Source organism: Zonotrichia leucophrys, chromosome 7 (assembly GCF_028769735.1).
Source record: "Zonotrichia leucophrys gambelii isolate GWCS_2022_RI chromosome 7, RI_Zleu_2.0, whole genome shotgun sequence".
Taxonomy (NCBI): domain Eukaryota; kingdom Metazoa; phylum Chordata; class Aves; order Passeriformes; family Passerellidae; genus Zonotrichia; species Zonotrichia leucophrys.
Window position 1 is genome coordinate 12,234,496 of NC_088177.1, and position 13,376 is coordinate 12,247,871.

At 40.0% G+C, this 13,376-nt stretch overlaps 1 protein-coding gene across 6 annotated transcripts in view; it reads left to right on the plus strand.

Annotated features, from left to right (window-relative positions):
* Positions 1-13,376, plus strand: part of KANSL1L (KAT8 regulatory NSL complex subunit 1 like) — a 60,480-nt gene that overhangs the window by 5,150 nt on the left and 41,954 nt on the right. For 4 of the 6 annotated variants that reach the window (XR_010441087.1, XM_064718797.1, XM_064718801.1 and 1 more), the window contains exon 2: positions 1,172-2,277. Coding sequence is in view for 5 of the 6 variants with exons in the window: in XM_064718797.1 (XP_064574867.1) it covers positions 1,202-2,277 (1,076 nt within the window). In the remaining variant the exon portion in view is untranslated. The remainder of the gene's footprint in view (positions 1-1,171; positions 2,278-13,376) is intronic. The other 2 variants (XM_064718800.1, XM_064718799.1) reach the window with 1 other exon arrangement.

A 13,376-nucleotide genomic window follows, 5' to 3' on the forward strand; every position in this document is an offset into this window, starting at 1 on the left:
TCCCTAGGTTTCCACATCTCACTTTAGTGTTTGCACCTTCAGTGTAAAAAAACCTGTAGTTATAAACAAGCTAAGGCTTCAGACAGATCTTTTCTTAAGATCCATATGTGGTAGTCTCAGAATCATTGACCCCTTATGGGATCTGTGCATTGCAAGTTGCTGAGCTAGGCAGTTGCTGGGGAGATCAAGGGAACTGGAGACATGCAAAGGAGGGCAGTGGGAGTGCTGCTCAACTAGTGCACAGTTCAACAGAATTTACTGGGGCATTGCTGTGCTGCACCCACTTTTGCTACTGCTCTCATGGTTTCTGGTTTTGTCTCTAGCTTCTTATTCGAGAGCTTCTGCAGGCCATATTCAATGAAATCATTCATTGGGTTTATTTAACCATATCCTGAACAAAGCTGTAAGTACTGTGCAAGTGATTCCTGCGTGGAATAGATACAGTATGACTTGGCAGCTGCTGACAAAAAGGGGTGAAGGTTGACATTGGTTTTTTGATCCCAAAGTCTGGGAGCCCTTTGTTAATTGGCAAGCCACAAGCAAAAGGATTTGTCAAGGAGAACTGTCATTTCTCAGTTTGCTATGAAAAATAATCTGTATGTATTACACAGACAGTGCCTGATGAATAGAGTGGTATCCAAAGGCAGGAAAGAATTATTTTTTTATAGGAAAGTTCTGAACTTGAAGTTTTCTATTTTGAAGGCATTAGCCTTGTTGATTGGTCTCTAATGTGTATTTATAAGGATATATAATAGTTCATCAAATGCTTTCTTTAAATAGATTTACAGTAAATACATTTCTCACAACAGTGCCAGTCACATTGCTCAAGGTCATGTTTTTCAGTTTGGGCAAGGTTAGATGACAGACCTGAACTTTTTGGGTCTTATTTCTCAGACTGATAGAATCAAAACTGAAATGAGTTATGAACAGTTATTCCCCTGAGATGTAAAGGCTTTCTTTGCACACAGAACAGCCTCTGAATGAAATAAAGAAAAAACAGAAAGGGTGTTCTTGTTTGACTTGGGAGGCAACATAGTCTGTGTTCTTTAGATAACGTCCCTTTTTATGGAATTTTTGAATGACGTTGGGAGAATGAAATGTCTGTCAGAGTTGTTGTATTTGTACTGTGTCATGAAAATGAGAAAATTTACATGGCCCATGTTATTTTCAGGTTTGCTGTAAACTACCTACCGTAGCTATAATGACACCAGCTCTCAGAGAGGCAACAACAAAAGGTCATGGTATCCACTTGTCACCTTCTTTGTCCTCTAGAGCTATGGAGTCTGATACAGCTTTGTGCATGGAAAATTCCAGAGCAGTGGAAGAGAAGATAAAAGAGGACTCCATCGCACGGATTACTTGCTCAGTCCTGGGGTTCCCCACTGCTGAGCCCAACCTCAGGAATGATATCTTCAGTGTGCAGCATTTTGGTTCCCCACCATCCTCCAAGTGCTATCAGTCTGTCTTGTTAATGAGTACAAATTCTGCGTTTAACAACAAAACTGGTAAGCAGACGAAAGCAGGAGAGCCTGGCTGCTCCAAGATGAGAAAGTCATTACATAATGGGGCTGACACATCATTTGGTCATATTAGTCACTCAGAACCTGAGCAACAGGTCAAAGGGGCAGCGTTTTCAGAGACCACATCTCCAAACTTGGCAGGAATGCAGAGACTTTCAGGTTCGAGTGTAACTGAATCCAGTAACGCAGAAGAAATGCAACTTTTAAATGGTAAATGGTACAAGAAGAATGGGGTTTTGGGTAGGGCTTTGGAAGTCTGCACTGAAACAATAAAAGGGGATTTATTACACCAAATTCTTCACGGGCCTTCAGAAGGGATTTTGAGCTGCACCCAGGAGGAGGTGTCCGCTCGCTTACTCCAGTGTGTCACTAAGCAACAAATGGAAATCAGTCGCGCCAAAAGAACTCAGAAGCGTTTACAAATGCTCCTGGCAAAGCACGTTATCAAACACTGTGATCAGCAGCTGAAATGCTTTGTGAAACATCAGCTTCAGAGAATGAAGGTTTTCCATGAGCCAGCTAGATTTTTGAGCAATAGCTCCCTCAGATGCACTGAAGGTTGGCCGGAAAACAACGCAACTACTCCAGAGAGTAGTTTGGGTGTGGATGTACAGAACGGAGTCAGCGTCGCACCAGGTGAAATCCGTGGCTTTGCACTTTCTACTGGAGGGCTGCTGTCTCGTGTGGAGAAGGACCTGGACTCTGATGCAACCTGCAGCAGCTCAGATGAAGATGGTGAGGAACAGACTGTGGAAGCGTAAGTGTTAAATTCCTGCTTAGACTCCTGTGCTTCTTACTTATAAATCAGGATGGAAGGGTCTAGATCTACAGATCTTGTGTGAGTGACCTCACTCAGTAGATAGTCTTACTGAATCAGCAAGACTGACAGTGTGAGCTGGGTTTGGCAGAAAGGAACAACTTCTAATTAATGCATTTAAGGAGCAGTTGCTTTAGTGGATTGCAGAGAACTGGAGTTTGTACTGCACTCTCTCAGTTTGCATTCCATCAATACTGCTAATACTTGAATGGTGCTGTAAATCAAATAGTGATCGCTGGAAATACTTGGGGCCAGAATGAAAATAATTTTAATTTTACTCTGGAGTTAATAACAATTAGTCAGTATTAAGATCTTGAAATCCACTATGTTGTGATAAAGAGTAAAAATTTAAAAATATCATCTGATGCAGGTATGAAGCCATCCACTATTTGGTCATTGGTATATTGAAAAAGTTTGGTTCTTTAATTTTTAATTTTAAAAATATTAATTTACTTCCTGAAGTCACTCTGCAACTATGAATGTAGCTAGCAATGGAGTTTTTATTATTGTTGGGTATCTTTTTCAGGATGAACCAGAGGGAAATTCATATCATTAACTAGTAGTGTCTTAAGTTGGCAGGAATCCTGTCAATACAAATTACAAATCAGTGGTGGGTAAGAGGAAACAGTAAAATTGCTCTCTGATGATTTTTTTTTTTTTACCTCTACCTTGCTACACTGCTAACACAATCTCTTCAGTCAAGAAATTTTAGAAAGCGGTGAAGGACAGCTGCTTTCCTCTTCCCAGAGCTGGAGAGATGAGCATGCCTTAAGGTTTGTTGGGATGTAATAGTCAGGACTGTGGTACACAGAAGAGAGCTGCACACAAATGCAGCAGCTTGTGGGAACTCCATGATACCCACGTTCCTCGTGGGCTCTGTAGTCAGTCAGGACAGGGTTTGTGTTTACTGCGCTTTCCTTATACCCTCTGCTGTCAGAGAGTTTCTAGAAAAAATGAATTAAAAAATACTTTAAAAAACTTACTTCCCATTTTACTTCCTAAAAAGCATAATGCTCAGAAGAAATCAAGTAAGCTCCTGAAACTGGAAGAGCTTTGCCCTGTTACATATTTATAGTTTCAGTCCAGCAAGGCTCTTATCAGATCTCTGCTGTGTTCTGCTAAGCTCTGTAGATCTGAAAAACAGAGGAGAAAATGTTTTCATTTTCTTTTATGTGTTGTCAGAATGGTAAATACTGTGCTGAAGTCCAGCCAAAGCATAACAACTTGCCAACTAAGTTAGAAACACCTTAAATATTTGAGTTTGCAAAATAATTATTCTTTTGAAATATTTTAATGAAAAACATCATTTGGGCTCTCCCCAGCATAGGAGAATCCACATTCTCCTAACTGTTATACTTGAACTACTAAGTAGAATCCTGCCTCTAGGATTCTTATCTTGTGATTACATGAGCTGAAAAAGAAAACTCTTGAGAAATTCTTGATTCTTGAACAGTAGTGGATAATGTAAAACTTGGACCAAAGTTTTGTGTGATGGTTTTCTTTTTTTTTCCTCCCAGGGACATTTGAGTTTCTTAACTCCTCCGGCCAGTCCTTTACTTTTATTCCTTCTTGTGGCTTTTGGGAGTTATCTTTCCACTTAAGGCTTACTCAGTTTACTTTGTTGCACTGATGAAAAAATCCACAGAGGATTATTAAGTGCAAACCCATCACCTTTGGCTCAGGAAATCCTCGAGCTGCTCTTGCTGGGAGCTGAGGGAATGTTCAGGAGCAGCCCTGCTCCCTCCATGCCTGCTCTGGTGTAACATTGTTATCTCAGCCATTGCTGCGAGGCAGGAGGGCTGGGTAAGATGATCTCTAGTCTGACTCAGTGTGGCCCTTTATTTTGGGTTGTTTATTGCTCTGCCTTTCTTTGTGTTCCTGCTGCTGAGCAGTTGTTCAGCACAGCCTTGCTACACTGGCAGGGAAGGATTCTCTGCTGTTTGAGGTGAAGCAAGCTCAAAGTACTGCTTGATTTAAGCCAAAGTCTTGTCTGTGTGCCTAGGCTGAGGAAATGCTTGAATTAACATGCAGTGAGGAGAGGCTGACTCTTATTTGAAATTATCATTATCTTCAGCTCACAATGTTTTTCTTCTTTTCTCCAACTTTAAGATTTGCCTTTGTGGCTAAAATGCTGCCCTTTTTCTTCAAGGTTACAAAGGTAAATCAGTTATTCACCAGTTCAGCTTGTCAGAGTTGCTGTTTCCTTGCCACTTTAAGGCTTTCTGGATTGCCTTTCATCTGGACAAGAGAAACAAAGTTAATATCCATTTTTATTTCTGCTGAGTGGATTTACATGCTTTGAATTGCCTTTCTGTCCTTGGGAACTGGCTCTAAGTGCTTTCCAGAAGCAATGGGATCATGTAGGTGAGACAATTCTCATTTCCTCACCTGTATGGAAATGTTTACTCTGAATTCCTCTGTGATAATCTTCATAATATTTAACTGTAGTTACTATAAGGTTCAAACAATGTAGTGATGAATGGAAAGAATGTTTTGGTTTTGCCCATATCTGAGTGTTGCACTGATTGCATTTAACTCGAGGGTATAATCAGGCTGGTGACTGCTCATTGTTGTGACTGTGGTGTTTCTCATTGTTTTTGTGAGGGGAGGAGGTATCAGTGCAGTGTGCAAGGCAGGGAGGGCCTGCAGTTACCATGTCTACCTGAGAACAGTCTGTTTCCCATCAGGAGGGAGAAGTTGATTCCAGCTCCAACTCCTCACGCTACATAACAAACCTGGAGTTATTTTTAGCCTTTTGAACCTGTTCATTCTCATTATCCTGAGGAGAGCTTTTCCCAATGACTATTGACATAAGCTCTTCTGAGCTGTATCTCAGTGCTTTGTGGCTCAGGTAAGATTGTCTCTATCCATCTATTTCAATACCTTTGTTGTTCACTTGCAAAGAGCTGCTGTGAGATATTTAAACCATTGTTCCTGCATTACATAGATTCTGTCCTCAAGGCAAGAGAGATCCTTGGGCTGCTGGTGAAGGCAATTCACAGTGCTTAACAAACTTCTCTAGTTCCTAGAATAATTGGAAAGGCTCATCTCATTTCAAGAGTTTAATCAAAACATATTTTATTCTTTTGAGAGTCTACTAAAAAGAAATACAAAAAAAACAATTGGCTGTCTTCAGGACCTTTGTCATTTTGCTGCTACTGTCATCTCATGAATGTCTTTAACCTGTCAGTTTTCATAGCACCACACTTCCAGCAGTAAATTTTGGTGTGTTTTAGGACACTCCATCCTTTGGGCATAGGAGAGTCTCACTACTTAGGGGATGTGGTCCTTCTGTCCTTCTGTCCTTCTCTGTAGTTTCTCAAAGGCAGCTTTTAGGTGCTGCTCTCTGGCTCACTGTTGGGTGTTAGAAACCACAGCAGAGTGCCCAAGGAAGGCAACACAAAGCTGACCATGAGTAATTCCTTTAGGGATTCATAACTAACACCTGATTTGCAGCATAGACAACATTTCACCAGCTGGATTTACTTGAAACTTGTTGATCTTTGTGGTTCATGAAGATGAAAGATTATGCATAGAAATAGTCATAGATTCCAAACAAGGTGAATTGGATGATGATGTAAGCTCAAAGGTTTTTCAACAACACAGCTCCACTCTGGCAGCAGTGTGTATCCTGCTAGGCCAACTCCTCATTCTTATTGATGTATTTTGTGTCTATTCCTGATATAATAGGAAATACAATGTACCACAAAGAACTCTGATGCTCAGGGAGTCATTTGGGAAACCTGTAAAGTTGCAGAATGCAGAGTTTTGCTGCTATGTGCACTACATGTGTGACCTTCCAGATTCAAAAGCTGCATCACTGTGGTTCTTTGAAGAAACAGCTGCTCACTCCATCCAACAGCAGCACATGCATCTGATCAATTAGACAGAAAACCTGCTTGCAGTAGATTTTCCTGCAAAATAAGAAGCTCTTTGTACTCATAACAAATCCTGTGCCTTGTTTTCCCAGTTCTCCTTTCCCTATCCAAATGCAATCCTTTTGCATCGTTTGGTGGCATTTTCCCTCTGAAATGTTTTCATGCCTTTCCCTCTGATTCTGAAAGACATGTTTTACTGATTATCCTCCAGCAACCTCAAGCCTGACGAAGAGGCACTGCTACATTTTTCCATGCCCACAGGATTTGTTGTGCCTGGAAACTTTTATAATGAATGTGAATAGATAGTAAATCTTTCTCTTTTTTTTTTTTTTCTCCTTTTTTTTTTTTCCCCCTTAGATTGCTAGTTGGAAAGAGAAGATGGGAAATCTGCTTTTAGCACAAACATGTGATGGGGAGGGGAGCATTAAGCAGAGAAAATACAGGAAGGAAGAAAACATTATGACTGCTATCTCCAGATCTAATCTGTTTGTTCTAGATGATTTTCCATTTTTCCTAGCATTTTTTCTTGTGACTAACTGAGCAGCATCAGTGCAGTTCTGCAGGCCTGGCTGTACATGGCACTGCTAAAGGGACAGGGTTTATTGGAGCCACTTGATAAAGGGAGGCTGTTTGTTTTTACAAGGTCAGGTCCTAATTTTCCACACTGAGCTGGAATTGCACTTCATGCCTGATACGAGAACTGAATTATGAGTTTGGGAAGGGGAGGAAGAGAGTCTGCTAGGACAAAATGCTGCTCTTAAGCACAAACTTCCACTTCTTTCCTGGTTTTGACACCTTTTTAAGTCCAGGAAATGTCTTATTTGCATAGAAGATTAATATTAATACTTTTAAATAAGTATAAATTCACTGGTGTAAATAATATGCTGATTCAAGAATGTTTTATATGTTGCTTTTTCAAGAATTCCATTTTCTCAATTCTTGCCTCCTATCTCTAGGATGTGGGAGGAGAATGAAAGAAAATATAATATATTACATTACCTTCTGTTTTAACTCTCAGGATACATGTATTATCTCAGAATATATTTAACTCACTTGGTTGGCTTTCCATCAGATGAATTAAAAACTTCTTCAGGGTCCCACATGCATTTACTGTTTTGCCTTAGAGATCTCAGTGCAGCAATAAAAACTTGCTGGTTTTGAGCAGGACTTTGTTCTCTCAATACCAGAGCAATGCTCCTGTGAGTGGGGATCCTGATTTCTAACCTGTAATTCCATTAATCATTTTGTAGCTGCTGAAGGCAGACTGGAAGGTTTTAGTGAAAAGCAGAAGGTTTGACAGGTTTTAACCTGCAAGGGAAACTTGGAGCTGGGAATCTCAAATCTTTTTTAAGTTGGATGGGTGTTGAATACATATTAAATAAAAACTTGGCATTACTTAATAACTTTTTAATACACAGTCAAGATAGTGTAGTAGAATAGCAAATCTAATGAGCAGGCACATGTGTGTGCATATATAACCTTGTATGCTTAATTAAATTGGAGACAAGAAGAATTTCATGCTTGATGTCAAGTGCTGATTAATCAGTGTTTTATGGCTGGCTTTTTTCTTTCACTAAGCTGAGAACTGTGTTTGCTTTAATTAAAATACTTGCTTATAAACAACAGTGAACTCTCTTTCTAACTTCTGGTAAAGCAAGGGCAATGTTATTTTGGTTTATAGCTAGCACTGATTTAGTGAGAATCTACTTCAAAGGGATACACCCAGTGCCTTTGAAAATCAGCATACATGGGCCCTGATACAGGAAATAATTTAAGTGCTTTCCTTTTCACATGAAGTAAAAAGTGTGCATAAAGGCTTCCCAAAATAGGAGTGCTCTCCTGTAACAGGGTTTCATTCATACTGCTAAATATGGGTTAGGAATGTGATGTTAGATGTTGGATTTAAATATATTGACCTGTGCTCTTTTTTTACTGAAACAGCTGTAAATTACTTCATTTTCATCCACACGCTTTGCCTAGCTCTTGTGAGTTAAATGAAATTTTCTGTTGGGGAATTTAAATAAATTCAGTTTTCAGTTAGCAAACTTCTAGTTACTGATTCTGCTGTTGGAAAAACAAATAAACCTGAAGGTCTGTGTTAGAATATATGTAATATAAACTCCCTTTCCTCCCAGCCCATGGGGTAGACTGAGCAGCAGAAAAACTCAGTGAAATTCAATCCCAGGCTCCTACAAAACACCCAAATTGCAAACTGTTCAAACATACATTCATATATATACACTGATTTATAAGATGGAATTGGAGCTTACCAATACCATACCCACCTTTTCCTTGTGAGAATATACATACAAATTTTGGAGTAAACTTCAGTGGCTGGACAGCATTGATGTGCTGCTTATGTGCTGTCATAATGTTCCATTTGCATTTGAAAGGAGTGTATTTGGTAAGTTCTGCCTTATTTTATGTTGAGCATGGGCTGCAGATGTAGCATTTCTTGGTTTCTTTTTGAAGGGCAGTTGTGTAATACTTAAAGAGAATTTCTAGGCCTGTGTTCCTGGTGTTTTGTTGTTAATCTATTGATGTTGTGCCATTTCAAAGGCAAGGAAAAAAGCTTGTTTTTAGGCAGCCCTGCTTTCTTGAAGTTTCTTCTTTCTCTGCATTTTAACACTACCTGCTTCTCTGTTTCATGTACAGATGTACAGCATGTTGGTGTGCTGGAGCAGCCAGCAGAACCTTAAAAATGAATATTAAAATATTTTTAACAAAAGCCATTGGCAGATACTCAAATTACAGCATGTTGGGGGTTTTTTATTATTTTATTAAGAGGAAGTGCTGCTGGTTGTTTACCTTTTGCAGGTTTTTCTTTCTGGCCAGTTAATATTCTGGCTGCCTCCACCTTCACTAACCCACTTGGCCTTTTATAATTAACTCAGCTCTACAGAATTACATAAACAGAGCAGGAGGTGAGAGCACTGACCAGCTTGTGAAGGCAGCCATTGGAAAGATTCAGCACTCCAACAGATCCTTTAAGAAGCTGAATTTTTGATTTATTCTGTCCCCAAATTGAGTTAACAATTCAGTGCAAGTATAACAGTTCAGTCTTTAATACAAAACAACAGCAGTGTGTGATCCTTTGCAGGAACCCTGTAGCAGCAAATACTCTGTGGCACCTCATCAGGTTGGAAGATGTGATTTCCCTATCACATAGGAAGCATTTATAGTGCACCAGTGAAATTCTTCTGAAATTTCTCCCTTTCTAGAGTGTCTAAGCACAGAGATCTTTGATATTTTCAGTTTTTTCCTACAGCCTTTTTTCTCTGCATATTGATTTTCCTCTTTTATCCTCCCCACTATCCCTTCTCATTTTGTGGAAGATGTAAAAATTTGATTCCATTGCTACTTAATTCTTTGCTACCTAATTCTTTCCTCCATAAATTTTCTCTTCAAGAGAAAAATCAGACCTGGTTGATAATTTATTGAAAAATCACAGCTGTGGTTGATAATTTCAGGTGTTACTGCAGGAATTACTACAGGAATTCCTCAGGTCTGATGGCATAGTATAAGTTTTCAGCTGGGTACCAGATTTTTGTTTGGGAAGATAAGATGTGTGTTATGTGTTGGTATCAACATGCACTATTGGAAATATTGAAGTGTGTCAGAGGTGGTGGAACCAGGCATGCATACCAGAAATTGTAATTGTAATAAGCAGTTGCTGATGTCTGTAGATGATAGGGAGAACTATAACCCAGGTTTTGGGAAACACTGTGGTGCTTCACAGGAAAATGTTGCCAGGTAAAAATTCCTGTTAAACACCAAAGGAGGTAGCAACCTGGTAGGATCCAGAAGAATGACCTGGCTGCAGATCTTCACAGAGATTGCCAGCTAATTTTGAGCACCAGAGAAATTCCCTTGATTGATTTTTTGGAGTGAGAATGGGGAGTAGGGAGTTCATAACTTGGTTTGGTGTTGGTTGTTCCAGAACAGCAGCACACTGCTCCTGGAAGGTCTGAGCAAAGGCTGGGAGTGAACTGCCACAGTAAATAGTGGTTTTTTGTGTAATGTTGATCAGCCAAAATTGTTACAATTTAGTTTTAATCTTTTTTGTACTCAGGAATGCATAGAAGAGATTGCATTCATAAAACAGCACACACTGGTTTTTTTAGTTATGTGGTTATGAGGGGTTTAACAGTTAACTGATCCAGGGGAATTAATGCTTCAACAGCAACTGAAGTTAGTTCATTCTGAAAACAAACATTATGTAGGTGTTCTGGAAGAATTAGTCCTTGAGAAAGCATTTACGGGTCATTTAATGGCTGGACACATTTGTTCAGCTATTACAAGTGTTGGAGTTTTGGTTGGGAGTGGGCACACACTTTTATCTCATGACTGAAATCCAGATAAGCTTATCTGAAATACAAGCATATCTGAATTCACCTAATTTGAATATTTTATATAATCTAGTCTATATAAGTAATGTCTTATTTACTGTCAGTGTCTGCAGAGAGAAGAAAAATGGATGTGTTGAATTTCTCCACCATGTTGACCAAAGGGATCAGAAGCCCTGGGCCCACATTAGTGGCTTGAAAGAAAATCCTTGTATTCAGGACAGTTGCTTTTTGGGATTTACCATGTGTGGTCAGAGAATTGAGTGTAATGGTGGTGAAAAATTAGAGACAGCTGAGGGAGTTCCCAAGTTACCAGCTCCAGTCCTGGAGGGACTCCCACCACACTGGTGTGCTGTGGGGCATTTGTGAGAGTGCTGTGTGGAGAATATTTTGTATTTTTGTACAGCTGGGTGAGCTTCCCAAGAGAATTGGGGGATGAGTGATTTTTTTCCCAATGTTTCATGAAGTTTATGATGAGTCACATGATGTCTGCATGGAACTTAAGACTGGAGAACCTTCTGATTTCTTCTTTTCTGAAGATCACTCCTTCATAAAAACAATAAACTTTTACCATTGTTTTCAGTGACTCCCACTAAGGTGGGTGATCAGCTCTTTATCCTGAGGGTAAAGTCATTCTGATTTATGAGCTGCTTCTTGCTCCCAAATACTGCCCTGCTATGTGGGCAGTAGGTTTCTGTTAGCCAGGAGTGAGAGATGAACCAGCAGCATCTGAAAACTGGGTGCCAGAACAATGTGGATTAAACCAAAGGGAACATCACCTAGCAGAAAGAGCAAAACACCCCATGTTGAGAGACTGATTAGAAATGTTATGAGGAGATATCAGGAACACTGCCCTTCTTATGTTTAATGAAGAATTTTGGAATTAGAGGTTTTTTTCCCACCCACATCATGTGAGTGCCTTGCTCTCTGGCTTGTGTGTATTTAAGAGTGTTGTTACTTGACAGTGTTGGTGTTTTTGAAGCCTTTTGAAAGGTGACAGTGTTATGGGTTGTGAAATGGATTTTTGAGTTTTGATGTGGGTCTGTTGCAAGCACATTCCTTTCCTGTTTAGCAGGAAGCATCCTGTCATTGTCCCTGCAGACATGTCCTGGCAGGGCATGGTACTTCTCACTGGGAGGTACAAAGGTGGAAGGCTTTAGTTTGCTTTAATTTTCAGCATATGAGATGACTTGTGGAGAATCTTGCCATGTTCAGAGGGCTGCACACTCTGTGCTTATCATACCTGCTTGAGCCAACCTGGATACTGACTGTCAGTCCCAGGTTCTGTGTGCTTTGTGCATTTTAATCACCACTGTGTTTCTCCATCATTTATGAACACTTTTCAGGCTTATTGTTTTGTTTGCTCATAAAAATAAAATATGCCTCTAAGGTTTAAATTCCACCTCTTCTTGTCTCCTGTAACCAAAAAACCCCAAACCCACGCACAAACCCCAGCCAGCAGTGTGTGTAGCACAGCAATTTTATCTTGGTTAGCTGCTCCCTTTTTTGCTCAGCTAGGCTGCCTGCATTTATTTTTTGGGACAAGCTGATCTTAGCTATTGGGGAAAACATAAATCTCACCCAAAACACAACGGAGGCACTGGAAATACTTTGAGAGTCGTGTTGTGTTCTGCAGTGTTGGCATGGTTTGTTCTCAGTGCTTCTCTTTGAGGAAGGTGAGAGTGCTGAGGGGTTAATCTGTGCATTCTGTCCTTAGGTCATGGCTGGAACTTGCTGCAGTTCCAGCAGCACTACTGACTGCAGTAGCATTACTTAGTGCTCTTATTTGCCAATTCAATTTCAGCAGAACAAGGAGCATGAAATACCTACACTGCCTTTGCTGTTGCTGCTGATCCCCAGCTGAACTCTTCCCCATACTTTGGGATGCCCTAGTACAGCCTGAATGTCTGCTCCCAGCTGTATTTATGATCATACTTTGTTTGCATTTGTGTTTGTGCTCGTTGTGCCTTGTTTGTTCTGCATTTCTTTTCTTTCCTTCTCTTGTATGTTGTGCAGGATTGATTTGCAGTCCAACCAAAATAGAAATGCAGGCAGGTATTTTGCACGGAAACAAGTTGCCCCTGATGCAATTCCAGCATGTTTACTTAGGGAAATTTAAATGAGATGTTTTATTGATACAAAATCAGTATTGCTGTGTTCTCTTCCAATTCTGATAGTCCTGGATGAATGTAGGAGATCATCTGCACATTTAGAGTCATTGCAAGAGCAGTAAATCTATATGCAAAATTAATATTGCACTGTGCTACAGTACTGAACATGAGAAAGTTTTCCAGTGTTACATGGTTTATACTGAGTTGCTAGCAGAAGAAAGATTTTGGAATTCCTGATAAGGATGTATGATCTTAAAGTCAAAAGCACAGAAACCAAGTAAGATATTTATACATGGAGCAAACAGGAAGTGGGACAGACAGAAACATCTTTTTTCTTGTCTCATTCCCAACAGAAAACAAGAGCAGGAGCTTCTACTTTAGCACCTGCTTCTGACTTCCTCCTCCAGTGACAGGCCTGGTTATTTTTGTAACTGTGCTTGGTTTTATGGTGGTTTTTTTTTTCTTCTCTGGGTTTGCAGAGTTAATGAATTCTCTGAAGCCACCTTGAAACAACTTCCTTTACTGAGTGAATGTTGAACTTTACTGTCCAGCAGGAGCAGATTTACCCAGGTTTGGGGTTGTTTCAGGGTTGGTTTGGGGTTTTTTTGTTGCAGAAATAGGTTATCATTTGTCACTTGAGCGACTGTACTGCTTTGGGTGTGAACACAAAGGAGTGTGAGGATAGCTCAAAGTGATTTTATCTT